Genomic DNA, 17,137 nt, shown 5'->3' on the forward strand with positions numbered 1-17,137 from the left:
TCCGCTGAGGATCAAACAAGACTCTAATACATATAGTGAGTATGGCCAAATCAAGTTTTGAAGTTAACCTCATACTCTTGTCCTATTCATTATACCTACTTTCCGGACATTTTATTGGTCAGAATATCATTTTAAGAATATTTGCTAAGCATGTAGGTTACACCAGGAAGTTTTAATAATGTGTTTTTATGATTATTGCTAGTTATTCTGTCACTTCTGAACATCGTCACTTAACATTAGCTGCATCCATCCATGAGACAGTAAACAGCACACTGTTTTGGAAGACTAGGGAGAACACTTAGGCTTTGAAAGTAGCCAAGTATGAGTTTCATTGTCAGTCTTGCCACTTACTAAGTGGCATGCAGCAAGTTTTAAACTCTAAACCTCAATAATGATATCTCTAGAATGAAAACCTATCTCAAAAGGGTTTTGTGAGTATTGAGAGCTACATTTATGTCAAAGCAATGAGAAAGCAAACTTAAAAATGAAGGTTCTTGGCCTGACCTGTGGTGGCGCAGTGGATTAAGGTCGCTGGTTTGAAACCCCACAATTGTCTGGTCAAGGCATATATGGGAGTTGGTGCTTCCTGCTCCCCCTCCCCTTTCTCTTTCTCTCTCTCTCCTCTCTAAAATGAATTAATTAATTTAAAAAATGTTAATGTAGGTTCTCATTTTTGCATTTGAATTTTGGTTCTCCACTTGCCAGATCTAGAATCTTAATCAAATTATATAACCTTCCCAAGAATCCCTCTCTGTAAAATTGTGCTCAGGATACTTCACTACTTCCTAGAGCTAATAATGAGTTAATGTGTGTCCTGCTTGACAAAATAAAGTCAATTAATTGTTGATTATCTTCTTCCCTCGTGATTGGTGTGAACTAGAAAATATAACTTTCCCCTAGAATATAGGAGAATTTCTCTGACTAGAATCTTCCTTATTATCTCTCACTCTGTGTCAAGCCTGGCTTTATCAACACACATTTTCATAATGGAAAGATGAATTCATAATTCCCCAAATGCTAAATAATAATATTTCTCTCTGATAAACATTCTTTCACTGCGACACCTTAGTTGTTCATTGATTGCTTTCTCATATGTGCCTTGACCATGGGCCTTCAGCAGACTGAGTAACCCCTTGCTCGAGCCAGCGACCTTGAGTCCAAGCTAGTGAGCTTTTGCTCAAACCAGATGAGCCTGCGCTCAAACTGGCAACCTCGGGGTCTCAAACCTGGGTCCTCGGCATCCCAGTCCGACGCTCTATCCACTGCGCCACCGCCTGGTCAGGCTCTCTGATAAACATTCTGAAGCACTAGTTCTTGCAGAGTTCTCACCCAAACTGTGAATGCTGGAGTTTGAAATCTTAAAGAAGTGTTGACTCACTTTTTTAGCAAATTGAACAAATTCTTATTTAGCTGATTCTATTGATTCTTTGTCTGTGAGCTATGGTTGAACTTATATACATATTATATATAATATATATGTAATAGATGATTATACTTCTTGTGACATTGCTGTTTTCTGTAAGGAAGCCTTGTACAGGTTTTAGATGCTTTCAAACTTTAAAAGGTTGAACTCTAATAAACACCTCACAGGTTGTTGAAAGTTTATGTTCTTTCTCTCTAGGCCTTTGTACATGCTGTTTTCTTCACTTCAAACTCCTTTTCCTCTCCTCTTTGAAACTAGTTAACTTTTAGTTTACCAATATCTGTAGAATGGGTATTAAAAGATAACTTATCCAGGTAACATTTTGCATAATTTTACAGGAAAAACTTTCTTACCACTCACTTTAGTGATTTTTCTAGAATGTCCTATCAATAAGAATTAAATTGAAACAGCTAAATTTATTTTCTCCTTCTTCTTTTTTTCTTTCTTTCTTGTGTGTGTGTGTGTGTGTGAGTGACAGAGAAAGAAACAGAGAGAGGGACAGACAGACAGGAAGGGAGAGAGATGAGAAACATCAATTCTTCATTGTGGCTCCTTAGTTGTTCACTGATTACTTTCTCATATGTGCCTTGACTGGGGGGCTACAGCAGAGCAAGTGATCCCTTGCTCAAGCAAGTGATCTTGGGCTTTAAGCCAGTAGCAACCTTTGGGCTCAAGCCAGCAATCATGGGGTCACGGCTATGATCCCACACTAAAGCCAGCATTCCTGTGCTCAAGCTGGTGAGCCTGCACTCAAGCCAGCAACCTCTGGGTTTCGAACCTTGGTCCTCTGCATCCCAGTTTAATGCTCTATTCACTGAGCCATTACCTGGTCAAGTGAATTTTTCTTATTCTTAGAAAAGAGTAACCATATTTACAGCTTGATTTTGGTATGGACAGAAAAGCTGTTTTCTTTTTATACTTTCATTATTATTTTCTGCTTTTAAAAATTGATAAAAAACAAAATCAAAATACGTATAATCATTTGGAACATTCTATACAATTTTTATCAATGAGTTATGATGTAAGATCCCTACAATATCCTGGGATGCTTCGTTCTTCCTGGTATGATGATACCACATCTTTTAATAGTTGACTTATTCGAGTACATTTTTCATGAGTTTTTCTGGATGTTACATACATGTCTCATCAATTTCAAAAGATTTATAACCATTTGTTATATGTTCCAACTTAATGGACATGTCCTGCTTTTTTTTTAATCCAGGAATTAGTTTCACATAAACTGTTAATCTTTCAGTTTTATCATCACCTGAGTATGCTGACCTGAGCAAATCCAGTTATCTGGATTTAAGGGTGGATTTGAACGTTGTACTAAATCCTGAACAAACACAATGCAAAGCCCAAATATTTGTCTAAAGGAACAAATGCAGTCATTAGCACAGTCTGTATCTCCTGCAGGAGGAGTGGGGACTTGGCAAAGACCCAGCCAGCTGCAAAGGGCAGAGTTCTCAGAGGAGAAGTGGTGATGTGGTCTGTGGTAATGAGAATGAGAACTACCGTGCCCGAGCACCTACCTCATGCCAGACATTTTGCCAAATGCTTTCCAGTAGAGGTAAATTGTGCCCCAAATGATCATAAATGGCAAAAATACTCACCTAAAGAAAGTGATCATAGATTTGTGTTTAGTTTTTATTTTGAGAGAGGAGTTTATTTTTATATTGTTAAAAAACAAAGGAAACTATAGCCTATTTTAGCAATTTTAAAAGCTAATTGTATGTTCTGTATGTTTTTCATAGTTAAAACATTTTACCCTCTATAATATTATTTTGTTAGGATATTGAGGAAATCATTTTTAAATATTAGATCGTGTTACAATATGGGCAAGCCCAAAGACATCTATTCTTTTATTAATTTGATAATTCATTCAGTCAACAAACATTTGTTGCAATAGATTCTCCATGAGGGTACTGTTCTAGATGTTAGAGATAGAGTAGCGAACAAAACACATGGTCCCTTACAGTGCAGGGGATGAGGCTGGCACTAAGCAAATAATCACACAAATATTTGCACAGTAAGTATGAATCTAAATTCAAAAAGTCAGGTATCCAAGACTTTTTATATCTTCTAAAGTTCAATTTCTAAGTCGAAGTCTTCATTGCACCCAGCTGGCAGAAGCAGGCAACATGCAAAACAAGTTAATGTCAGTCTCTCTCAGAATTGTTTTCCTTTCCCCAGGATATAATTCTAGTATTTTACTTTATCATTGAAAGTTGCTTCTTCAAAGAAAACCAGATAGAAGGTGACAGAAGACAATTTGACTTTGGGTGATGGGAATGCAACATAATCAAATGTCAAAATAACCTGGAGATGTTTTCTCTGAATCTATGTACCCTAATTGATTGTCCCCCCATTAAAATTAATGATAAAGGAAAAAAAAAGTTGCTTCTTCAAACTGAAGGTTGCCAGATGGGAGAAGAGTTGGAGGACTGGGTAAAAAAGGTGAAGGGATTAAGAAGTACAAATTGGCAGTTACAAAGTAGTCACTGAGATGTAAAGTACAGCATAGGGAAAACAGTCGATAGTATTTTAATAATAATGTATGGTGTCAGGTGAGTACCAGACTTTCTGCAAGGATCACCTTGTAAGTTATATAAAAATCTAAACACTATGTTGTATCCGTGAAACTAATATAATATGAAATAGTAACACTAATTTAAAAAAATGTTTTAAATAACTAAATAAACAAAAGTTGTTTCTGGCTGGGTCTTCCTCCTCCTCAGCTGCCTGGCCTTTTCAGTTCCAGTGGTGACTCTGCACAGCATTCACTGCATAGCAAATTATTTTTTTGAGGTTGACTATGGTCCCTCCTACATCTTACTACTTCCTGAATGATGCTGTTTAGAAGCAGGACATAAATCTACTCTGTGGATCCTCAGGCCTCCACCCTCTCCAGCCTGGCAAAAACTTCACATTCCCTTCATGTTTAAGATACTGGGAGTAAATTTAGACTGGCAGGGGAATAGGTCCTATGAGAGGGAGCTCAGAAAGGGCTCTCTTAAGATGGGATAGGAACTGAGATCCAAGGGGTGAGTGAAGAGTTAACATGTTGAAAAGGAGGGAGGAGTGGAAGAGAGTGTTCCCAACAGAAGGGATACATGAGGCCAGTCTGATAGTAGGAAAACCCTGAGAAAATCTAAGTTACAAGCATTATCGTTTAAGAATAAAACCTTAATTATAGAAGAATATATACTCTTTGTGTTTGTGTGTGGGAAACATGCTGCAAGCTGACAGAGTCTTTGCAGTTTAAATTTTGGGGGGACAGAGGTATGAAGGACTGGCAGTAAGCTGACAGGGCCCCTTGCTGCCCATCCCCCCACCTCACTTGCCTGATTAAGTTGCTAGAGGCTGTGGGAGACTATAAATTGAGAAAGATCCTAGCAGTTTAAGGGTTAAGCCAAAGGCTAAACTCTTCCCCACAGCCTCTGATTGTTTCATTAAGTTGGTAAAAGCAATTTACACGCCCTTCCCCACACCTCCATGTTAGCTGTGATGCTGACTGTTTCTACTCATCCCATCCCTCATGGCCCTTGAAGAAGAGGCTGGAGGCAGTTTTCTTTTTTCCCTTTGTTTTGGGAAGTTAAAATGTTATGCATGGTGGAGGGTTTGGGGGCTCTTGGGAGAATGCTTGGTTTGCCTCAGAAATGTGACTTTGTATCAGAGATCTCTTTGTTTTGCAAATGACTTTGCTCTCCGCACTATAAATAAAGTGTTCTGGGGGTGCAGGCTGCTCTTGCAAGCCATCAGCTTGCAATCCCATCCCAATACCCATCCCATCCTTTTTCTCTGTGTTTATTTTCTAATCCTCCACCATTCCCACTCAAGACCTGCACAATTATGAGTCATGCTAGATCATGACATTTGTGTGTGTCTGTTTCACTGTGTGGCACCCCAGCAACTTTATAGGCATTAACCATTTACTACTCAGTAGTAGAAAATGTATTAAAACTTAAAGCCTTGAATTTGAGTTTGAGCCTGACCAGTACCAGATGTATGTATGGTCTTTGGTAAATTGTAGTGCCTCTTTAAGCCTTAATTATATCATCTGGAAGATACAGATTATGATAATATTACAACTACTTGCCTCACCTGTCTTATAGGATTGTTCTAAAGGTATAATAGGATAATGTACATGGAAATGTTTTACAAACTGTAAAGAATTGTAACATATACATTACTATTAGTATATTGATAACTAAATCCATCCACAGTATAATTTAGCTTTTTTTTTTTAGAGAGACTCTTATTGAGACAAATGGCAAATACTAAGTGTTCTACTTCTCACTTATAATTGTATGTATATACATACAGGAGAACTAAATGAACACACTAAATATGATACACAATTATATAGTAGTGAATACAATTTTTCTTCCCTACAGTAGTTGGAAGAGCAGCTAACAATTTACTCTCAGACAATAACAACTTAAGATCTGTATGAGAGATAACCTGGTATGGAATAACCCAATGAAGTAATGACTACCTACCACAAAATAGAAGCCTAAAGTTAGCCCAGTCACCACTCCTTCCTTAGAATTCTAACCAGCCCATTGATATTGTGTGTGTGTGTGTGTGTGTGTGTGTGTGTGTGTGTGTGTGTTTAGGATAAAAGTGAGATAGCTAACAGCTGAGCAGAATTCTCATTTAGTTCTTAAAACTTTATGGCAAACTTCACATGATATGTCATCAAAGAAATGCAAGTTAAAACAACATGAGATACTACTTACATACCTATTAGAATGGGCAGAATTCAGAACACTGACAATACCAAAGCTGACAAGGATATGGAGCAAGAGAAACTCTCACTTACTGCCAGTGGAAATGAAAAGTGGTACAGCTACTATGGAATACAGTTTGGGGTTTCTTACAATACCAAAAAACACTCCTACTATATGATCCAGCAATCATGCTGGTATTTTCTAAAAGAAGTTGAAAACATTCCATAAAATAACCTGTACATAGAAGCTTATAGCAACTTTATTCATAATTGCCAAAAATTGGAGACAACCAAGATGTCTTTCATAGGTGAATGACACTTAGGTACATCCAGACAATGGAATATTATTCAGCACTAAAACGTAATGACATTTTGGAAAAGGCAAAACTCTCAATACAGGAAAAGATCGGTGGTTGCAGGATAAGGGAGAGGAGGGGTGAATAAGCAGAACCCAGATGATTTTTAGGGCCATGAAAATACTCAACATAATACTGTAATGATGGGAGTGTCGTTAAACATTTGCCCGAAACCATGTAATGAACAACACTAAGTGAACCCTAATGTAAACTATGGACTTTGGGTGATAATTATAAGTTCATCAGTTATAGCAAATGAACCACTCTGGTAAAAGATGTTGATAATTGGAGAAGCAATGCATTTGTTGGAGCAGGTGGTATACGGGAAATCTCTGTGCCTCCTATTCAATTGTTTATAAACCAAAAACTGCTAAAAAAAAAAAAGTCTTACTTTTTAAAAATTTTATGGCAACTAGAATATGCTAGTGAAATTCCAAAGCCAGCCTAGAAAGCCAGCAAATAATGTCTTCCATAATTTCTGTAACTCTGAGGTGAAAATCTTAAAGAAAAAATTTAGTGCTAATCTAAAATTATGGTAGAGTCTACAAGATCAGGGTTGAGAAAGGTAGAATGGAATAAAGTCAGTACTTCAGGGTCATTGCACAGGATCTAAGAATAAAACAGCTTTATTATTTCATTTAGGCCTGATGAGCAATGAGAGTAAAATACGTGAAATTTTTTAAATCAAAAATACATAATAAAAAAACACATTTTTTCAATGAAATTAAGTTTTTATTTTGTTGCACAAAGTGTTATAGAAAGTTCAACCTTTCAGAAAGACAAAGGGAGATATCACAATGACTTATACCAGTAGAAAATTTACATTCATGACTTAAGCTCTCAGTCCGCCTAAAAGTTGCTTTGCTGTTGCTAAAGGATGGCTTCAAAGTAATGGAGGTTTTGAAGAAACTGATACTTGTAAAAGGTAGTTCCCACTATTGCACTCATTGCATTCTCAGTTTTTAACATATATATTTTTTTCAGAGATTACTGTGTTTTAAATGCCTTATCCTGTCCTCTTCACTTAACATGCTTTATAGGCCATTCTGTCCTACAGCCTCAGTTAACAAAATCCAGGGCTTGTTAAAACAGCACGAAACAGACTGTTAGTCATTAATATCTGGAGGAGTTACTGCCTCCCACTCGTACTGTTCTCACAAGCTTGCCCTAGAACCCATTATCAAATAGCATCCTAATGTAAACTATGGATCAGGGACTTTCTTCTTTCTGTATGGACCCACATGAGTCTGGGCTTAAAACCCAGAGCAGATTCTAGGCATGCAGAGGAGGGTGCCCCAATGTGTCCCAGACTAACTCTTCTCACTGAATTGGGAGCGTGAGGCCTGCCAACGGAACAAGCACAATTCTGACATTTGCTGTCATGTCTCTTGCTTGTCAGCTAGCCAGCCTAATAAACTTCTATAGCTTCAGCTCTCGGACCTAAGAGGATAAATTTTTATTTAAAGTTGAGTGTGAGCATCCAATATTCTCATAATACTAGCACCTGTATAATTCACAAGCCTTGGGAAACTGAGCTTGGAAAGTAGATTTTAAAGTGTATAAAACTTTTCTTAATAAAGATTTTAAAGTAATTCTAATAATCCCCAAGCTTTTCCTCTAAAGGAATAATAATTTCCTAACATATTTAGACATTTTATAAGTATGTATATATATTTGCAATACAATTAAAAAGTAAAGTAGAAGTATTTTTCAAAAATTAAGGAAATCCCAGTACCCTGGAATTAGCTTAGATAAAATACTAATTACCGTTCTCTGAAATAAAAGTTGATTAAATTTATACTAAATTTAAATAAGTTGTACATTAAATATTTTTTTCTTAAATCAAAATCCCAGCTTACTATATCCAAATTCTTCTACTGGATTTTAAACTTAGTTCCTTCTTTTAAAAAACAATAACAAGAAAATATATCAGTAATGATGAATTATCCTGGTTGATTTGACCTGGGTCCAAGCAAAGTATCTATCATATCTCTCTGAAAAGAAAAAAAAAAGTCACACAATTACAATGCAATGAAATACAAATTAAGAGGTAAAGTAGTCTTTGAAGTACCATTTAAAATTTGTGTTAGTGATACAAATATAAAGGGTGACTGATAAGATTGTACAAAGAAAAAACACCAAGGTAAGAATAAGTAATAACAGTTATTTCCTAGTATAAACCTACTCTTTCTTATGAAAGACTCTTTTACTCAAGATTTTTTTGTTTCTTTTTTATTTTATTTAGAAAATTAAATTTAACAGGATGACTTGCTCAATAAGAGTACACAGGATTCAGATGAATGTTTCTATAGCATTTGAACTGTTGATTATGTTGTATACTCATCACCCAAAGTCAAATCATTTTCCATCACCTTATATTTGTTCGTTTTTCTCGCCACTCCTTCCCCCCTCCCCCTACTCCACATCCCTTTCCCTCATATCCCCTTCCCTCTGGTAACTACTATACTTGTATCTATGTCAATGAGTCTCAGTTTGATATCCCACCTATGTGTGAAATCATACAGTTCTTAACTTTTTCTGATTTACTTATTTCACTCAGTACAATGTTCTCAAGGTCCATCCATGTTTTCATAATGATATGATGTCATCATTTCTTATGGTTGAGTAGTATTCCATTGTATATATATATCACATCTTCTTTATCCAATCCTCTAACAAGGGACACATGCTTTGGTTGTTTCCACGTCTTGGCTACTGTGAATAATGTGATGATCATGGGGGTACATGTGTCCTTATGTACCAATGCTTTCGAGTTTTGGGAGTAGATACCCAGTAGAGGGATTAGACGGATTGCTGGGTCATATGGTAGTTCTATTCTTAATTTTTTGAGGAACTACCATACTTTCTTCCATAATGGTTGTACTAATTTGCATTCCCATCAGCAGTGAATGAGGGTTCCTTGTTTTTTGGGGTTTTTTTAATTTTTCTGAAGCTGGAAACGGGGAGAGACAGTCAGACAGACTCTCGCATGCACCCGACCGGGATCCACCCTGCACGCCCACCAGGGGGCGACGCTCTGCCCACCAGGGGGCGATGCTCTGCCCCTCCGGGGTGTCGCTCTATTGCGACCAGAGCCACTCTAGTGCCTGGGGAAGAGGCCAAGGAGCCATCCCCAGCACCCGGGCCATCTTTGCTCCAATGGAGCCTTGCTGCAGGAGGGGAAGAGAGAGACAGAGAGGAAGGAGAGGGGGAGGGGTGGAGAAGCAGATGGGCGCCTCTCCTGTCTGCCCTGGCCGGGAATCGAACCCGGGACTTCTGCATGCCAGGCCGACACTCTACCACTGAGCCAACCAGCCAGGGCGAGGGTTCCTTTTTCTCCACAGCCTCTCCAACACTTGTTATTACCTGTCTTGTTGATAATAGCCAATCTAACAGGTATGAAGTGATATCTCATTGCAGTTCTGATTTGTATTTCGTAAATAGCTAATGAAGATGAGCATTTTTTCATATATCTGTTGGCCATTTGTATGTCCTCTTGGGAGAAGTGTTTATTCAGGTCCTCTCCCCATCTTTTAATTGGATTGTTTGCCTATTTGTTGCTGAGCTTTGTGAGTTCTTTATATATTTTGAATATTAAACCCTTATCAGAGCTGCTGCTTGCAAATATCTCCTCCTATTTAGTTGGCTGCTTATTTGTATTGTTGTCAGTTTCTTTTGCTGTGCAGAAGCTTTTTAGTTTGCTATTGTCCCATTCATTTATTTTTGCCTTTACTTCCCTTGCATTTGGGGTCATATTCATGACATCCATAAGTTTAGTGCCTATGTTTTCTTCCATGTAATTTATTGTTTCAGATCTTATATTTAAGTCTTTGATAGATTTTTGAGTTAACTTTTGTACAGGGGAAAAAACTATAGTCAAATTTCATTCTTTTGCATGTTGCTTTCCAATTTTTCCAGTACCATTTATTGAAGGGCTTTTCTTTTCTCCATTGTGTATTTTTGGCGCCTTTTTTTTGAAGATGATCTGTCCATATACATTTGGATTTTTGTCTGAGCTCTTGATTTTGTTCCATTGGTCTATATGTCTGTTTTTCTGCCAATACTATGCTGTTTTGATTATCATGGCTCTATAGTATAATTTGAAGTCAGGTAGTGTGATACCTCTGCTTCAATCGTTTTCCTCAGGATTGCTTTGGCTATTCAGAGATTTTTATGGTTCCATACAAACCTGGTAATTTTTAGTTCTATTTCTTCAAAAAGTGAATTGAATATTGATGGGGAATACATTAAATCTGTATAATGCTTTGGATAAGATGACCATTTTAACTACATTGATAATAACAACCTTTGTACTAAGGAGGTAAAATGATCATATGTAAGAGGATGAAACCAAAGACAGAAGGTGAGTTTTTAAAAAGGATAGAGTGAAAGATGGGAATTGGAAGAGGCCTGGAGATTTCTTGATCACTTGGTCAAGAATGTTGAGAAAATCACTTATATCTAGAAATCTATTTTTTCTGCCTTCCATGTCTCTTGGCATTAATTTATTGTGTGTGTGTGTGTGTGTGTGTGTGTGTGTGTGTGTGTTTTATGTTTCTAAAACCCCATTTTGAATATTTTACTCATCTTTTATTTTTCCTTTAATTTGGGAGGAAAAATGGTAAATGCCCAAAGTTTATAGAATAAGATGACAAATATTTGTACACTGAAACATAAGAGTAGAAATAATATCCAGGAGTAATTCTTATAGGCTGCCTCCAGGAAAGAACTTTTTTTGTACAATGCCCCATTGAAACTGGTTTCTGCCAAGTGTTTAAACCATAATTATGTATAATGCAAGACTTAAGAGCCCAGAAACCAACCCCCATCACGCCAGGAGAGGAGTTGGTGTTTCAACAAACAAAAATGCTTATGTGGTGGTAAATCTTGTTGACATCTAGCTAGATCACCTGCTCTAATCACAAGGCTTGGACCCAGGCCCCTATTTATGTCAGGCACTAGGCTGATGTTATCCCTAGCCATGAACTCTGACTTGATAAGATAGTGCTGGAGCCAATGCTCTGCAACGTCACAGCACAGTCATGTTCTGGTATTTGATCTTATCAAGGTGGGAACAGAGTTTCAGAAATCTTGTCCGTCAAAACTCCCACCACCCAGGATCCATCTCCTTCTCCTGCTGTGCAAGGCCACAAGGGTGATGGGCAACAAAGAGATGCGGGGGAATTGTGACCTTAATACTGCTATTGATCCTTTCTCTATGGGCTTTCCCAAACAAACCCTGCTTCAGCACACTATTACTATAATGATTTTAATTCTCTGAAAAGCATAAGAAAAAGGTATGTGATTTAAGCTTATCTTTGGCTATAATTAATATAAAAACTAATTAATACTTTAATCTTCCAGAAAAATAAACCTTAACCATTAAAATACTGTAACCAAAAGCATAAAAAAAACCTTGTTTGTATTAGGAAACTGTATTTATTTACTAATGCATGGAATATATTTTTTAAAAGAAAATTTTGCTCGCCATCATTGAAATCATTAACATACATACACAGACATACACTAGTTTGTTTAGTGTGTTCAGACTTAAGTTTTAGCCTTCTTTCTGCTTGCATGGCATACTGTTCAAAATAAAAGATGTCTCCAATTGATTCAAATCCAAACACAAAAATGAAACTTTTTTCAATATTCCAGTTTATACATTTACTAACTGTAAGTATGCCTAGTAAGAACACAGTTTTAATTTTAATATTTAAATAATATTAAATAAATCATAACATATTAATTTTCTAGATATTTTCTTTTATCATTCAACACTGTTTAAGATTTATTCAGCCCTGGCCGGTTGGCTCAGCGGTAGAGCGTCAGCCTAGCGTGCGGAGGACCCGGGTTCGATTCCCGACCAGGGCACACAGGAGAAGCGCCCATTTGCTTCTCCACCCCTCCGCCGCGCTTTCCTTTCTGTCTCTCTCTTCCCCTCCCGCAGCCAAGGCTCCATTGGAGCAAAGATGGCCCAGGCGCTGGGGATGGCTCCTTGGCCTCTGCCCCAGGTGCTAGAGTGGCTCTGGTCGCAACATGGCGACGCCCAGGATGGGCAGAGCATTGCCCCCTGGTGGGCAGAGCGTCGCCCCATGGTGGGCGTGCCGGGTGGATCCCAGTCGGGCGCATGCAGGAGTCTGTCTGACTGTCTCTCCCTGTTTCCAGCTTCAGAAAAATGAAAAAAAAAAAAAAGATTTATTCAACATTTGTCATATTGATACACGAAATATACATAATTTAATCTTTTGTATTATAGTCACTCATGTGAATATGCCATATTTTATTTATCCATTTTCCCACTGATGATTATTTAGGTTGTTTCCAATTTATCAATATAGAAACAAGGCTGTTATAAACATTCTTTTTCATTAGCATGTCTAATGAAACAGACTGCCAACAATTTAAACAAAGCCCTGGGTGAAACATCTATAATGATAGCAGTCCTACCAGATAGGAAAACTATAATAATTTAGGGTCAATTACATAGTAAATAAATAGAAATCAAGTGATGCAGTAACACATGAAGGGTTGCAGACCTCCATGAAAAAATAGAGAATGTAAGTAATATGTAACTAGACTTTAGCCATGGGCTTTGAGACCACTCCATATAGAGGACACTGACAAATCAACTATAAAATAAGGCTTGGCCTGGCAGCTAAGACAGTTAGAAATATCTCCCTAAATGTTCACAGACAATATGAATTTCAGCCATTTGAGAAAATAATCTCCGAAACTACTTAAAATATTTCATTTGTTTATTGGAAAAACATATTTTTCCCTCATAAGAATAAGAATTATAGAGATACCAAGATGGCATTGGAATAGGCAGACACACTCCCAGCTCACACCACCAAACTGAATTACAAATTAATTTAGGAACAATCAGCGTGAAAAACCAACTTTGGAATACAAGAACAGGTCTCAAAAACCAAGGAGCAAAGAAGAAGCCACATCAAGCCTGGTAGGGAGTGCCAAGGTGCTGTGGGTCTCCCCTGCTTCCATGAGCAAAAGGGGGGTAAAGCTAAGAGCCCAGAAGGGCTCTCATTCCAAGGAGAAGAGCAGAAAATATTGTTCACGGGCACTTGCCTGGGGACCTGGGAATGAGATGTGCTGAGAAGGCTGGCTTGTCTTCCAAAAGGAAGTGGGAGAGAGAGACAGGTAGTGACAAGCAGAGGAATGCATGGGATGACCTGAGAAGCTGATTCATTCTGTGCGGAGGTGGCAATAGCTGGGGAGGGGTTGATCCCTCCACACAGCACAAGCCTAAAGTGGTTCCAGGTGACCCACCTCCAGAAAGCTCTCCATCTCCAATCAGCACAACAAGACACAGCTGAAAACAGGAAGTGGGGAGGAGGGGCAGGAACTCAGGTCTCCATGGAGATCTGAGATACACCTCCCCCTACTGAAGTGGAGAAAGCACCCCACCCCCAAAGAGAAGCTGGCAGATCAGGCCTTCAGAGTCTCAGGTTACACCGACTGCATTCCTGGATACAGTTTCAAATAAGCCCCTTCTGAGATCAGTAAACAAGACTACCACCTAGTTAAGAAAACTGAGAAGAAAACAAACAAATCAAGACTTGAAAGTGGCTCTACTAGAAAAACCAAATCTGACAGCGGATTACAAACAATAGTTGATGCCAATCCAAGAAGACCTAGAAATAACACAACTGAAACTTGGAGGCAGACAAACAACCTTAGACTCAGCCAGCTCTACAAACAACACACCCAAACAACAAGAGTATACAAAGACATAATGGGAAGACAGAGATGTGCAATCCAAATGAATCAACAACAAAAAACCCCAGAAAATGAACTGAGTGAGATGGAAATAAGCAAACTACTGGATGCAGAGTTTAAAATAATGATTATTAGAATGCTGAAAGATCTTAGAACAACAATAGATGGACACAATGAGCACATAAATAAAGAGATTACAAGCATCAAAAACGACATTGTAATAATAATAATGAAGAACCAGTGAGAAATGACAAATACAATATCAGAAATGAAGACTACACTAGAAGCAATTAAAAGCAGGCCGGACTGACCAGGCGGTGGTGCAGTACATAGAGTGTCGGACTGGGATGCAGAAAAGCAGGCTGGATGAAGCAGAGGATTGAATCAACAATTTAGAAGACAAGATAAATGAAAACATGGAAGCAGAGCAGCAAAAAGAAAAGAGGCTAAAAAAATTAGAGGAAACTCTAAGAGAGCTCTGTGACAACCTAAAGAGAAACAACATTCACATCATAGGGGTTCCTGAAGAAGAAGAGAAAGAACAAGGGATAGAGACCTTGTTCAATGAAATCATAGCTGAAAACTTTCCTAAATTGATGCAGGAAAAAGTCACACAAGTTCAAGAAGCACAGAGAACTCCATTAAAGAGAAACCTAAAGAAATCTACACCAAGACACATCATAATTAAAATACCAAAGCTAAGAGATAAAGAGAAAATATTAAAAGCTGCTATAGAAAAAAAGGCTATCACCTCCAAAGAAGCCCCCATAAGGATGACATCTGACTTCTCAACAGAACCACTTGAGGCTGGAAGGGAATGGCAAGAAATATTCAAAGTAATGCAGAACAAGAGGCTACAACCAAGACTTCTTTATCTAGCAAGGCTATCATTTAAAATTGGAGAAATAAAAAGCTTCCTAGACAGAAAAAAACAACAACTCAGTGAATTCATTACAACCAAACCAATGCTGCAAGAAATGTTAGGAGCCTCTTGTAAATAGAACAAAAAAAAGAAAATAATAAAGTAAAAGAGGAATAAAGTTTTAAAGAATAAAATGGCAATAAACAACTATATGTAAATGGATTAAATGATCCAATCAAAAGACATAGGGTAGCTGCATGGATAAGAACACAGGACCCATACATATGCTGTCTACAAGAGATATACCTCAAAACAAAAGGTACACATAGACTGAAGGTAAAAGAATGGAAAAAATATTTCATGCAAATGAAAATTTTAAAAAAGCAGGGATAGCAATACTTATATCGAACAAAAGGGACTTTAAAACAAAGGCTATAGTAAGAGATAAAGAAGGTCACTATATAATGATATAGGGAGCAACCCAACAGAAAGATATAACCATTATGAATATCTACGCACGCCCTGGCCGTTTGGCTCAGTGGTAGAGCGTCAGCCTGGTGTGTAGAAGTCCCAGGTTCGATTCCTGGCCAGGGCACACAGGAGAAGCACCCATCTGCTTCTCCACCCCTCCCCCTCTCCTTCCTCTCTGTCTTTCTCTTCCCCTCCCACAACGAGGCTCCATTGGAGCAAAGATGGCCTGGACGCTGGGGATGGCTCCTTGGCCTCTGCCCCAGGCGCTAGAGTGGCTCTGGTCACAACAGAGCAACGCCCCAGAGGGGCAGAGCATCGCCCCCTGGTGGGCAGAGCGTCGCCCCCTGGTGGGCGTGCCAGGTGGATCCCGGTCGGGCGCATGCGGGAGTCTGTCTGACTGTCTCTCCCCATTTCCAGCTTCAGAAAAATACAATAAATAAATAAATAAATATATATCTACGCACTTAATATAGGAGCACCTAAATATATAAAGTAGACTTTAATGGATATTTAGGACAAGATCAACAGCAGTACTACAGTAGTAGGGGATTTCAAAACCCCACTAACATCACTAGATAGATCTTCAATAAAGGAAATTAGCAGACTTAAAGGACATACTAGATCAACTCGATTTAATAGATATCTTCAGAACCTTTCACCCTAAAGCAGCAGAATATACATTTTTTTCAAGTGCTCATGGTATATTCTCTAGGATAGACCACATGTTAGGGCACAAAAGCAGTTCAACAAATTTAAAAAATTGAAATCATATCGAGCACTTTCTCTAATCACAATGGCATTAAACTAAAAATCAACCACAACAGAAAAACTCAAAAATACTCAAACACTTGGAAACTAAATAGCATGTTATTAAATAATGAATGGGTTAACAATGAGATCTAAGAAGAAATTTAAAAATTCCTAGAAACAAATGATAACGAGCATACATCAACTCAAAATTTATGGGACACAGCAAAAGCAGTACTGAGAGGGAAGTTCATAGCATTACAGGCATACCTCAAGAAGCTAGAAAAAGCTCAAATAAACAACTTGACCCTACATCTAAAAGAACTAGAAAAAGAACAGCAAGTAAAGCCCAGAGCTAGTAGAAGGAAGGAAATAATAAAACCAGAGCCGAAATAAATGACATAGAGGCTAAAGAAACAATACAGAGAATCAATGAAACCAGGAGCTGGTTCTTTGAAAAGGCACCCAAGATCAATGAATCTGTAACCAGACTCACCAAGAAAAAAGAGAGAGGACTCAAATAAATAAAATTAGAAACAAGAGTGGAGAAATAACAACTGACACAACAGATATATGAAATATTGTAAAAAAAAATACTATGAAGGACTGTATGCCAAAAAATTAGACAACCAAGGTGAAATGGACAAATTCCTTGAAACATATAATCTTTCAAAAATCAATCTGGAAGAATCAGAAAACCTAAACAGACCGATTAGAACAAATGAGATCGAAACAGTTATCAAAAATCTCCCAACAAACAAAAGCTCTGGGCCTGATGGTTTCACAAGTGAATTCTACCAAATATT

At 37.9% G+C, this 17,137-nt stretch overlaps 1 protein-coding gene across 1 annotated transcript in view; it reads right to left on the reverse strand.

The window, feature by feature from the left end:
- Positions 1–7,274: 7,274 nt before the first annotated feature.
- Positions 7,275–17,137, reverse strand: part of DNAI4 (dynein axonemal intermediate chain 4) — a 155,667-nt gene continuing 145,804 nt past the window's right edge. Inside the window, exon 17 of the mRNA XM_066376523.1 lies at positions 7,275–8,505. Within this exon, the coding sequence (XP_066232620.1) occupies positions 8,455–8,505 (51 nt within the window). The 3' untranslated portion in view covers positions 7,275–8,454. The remainder of the gene's footprint in view (positions 8,506–17,137) is intronic.

The sequence above is a fragment of the Saccopteryx leptura genome, chromosome 3 (genome assembly GCF_036850995.1).
Source record: "Saccopteryx leptura isolate mSacLep1 chromosome 3, mSacLep1_pri_phased_curated, whole genome shotgun sequence".
NCBI lineage: Eukaryota > Metazoa > Chordata > Mammalia > Chiroptera > Emballonuridae > Saccopteryx > Saccopteryx leptura.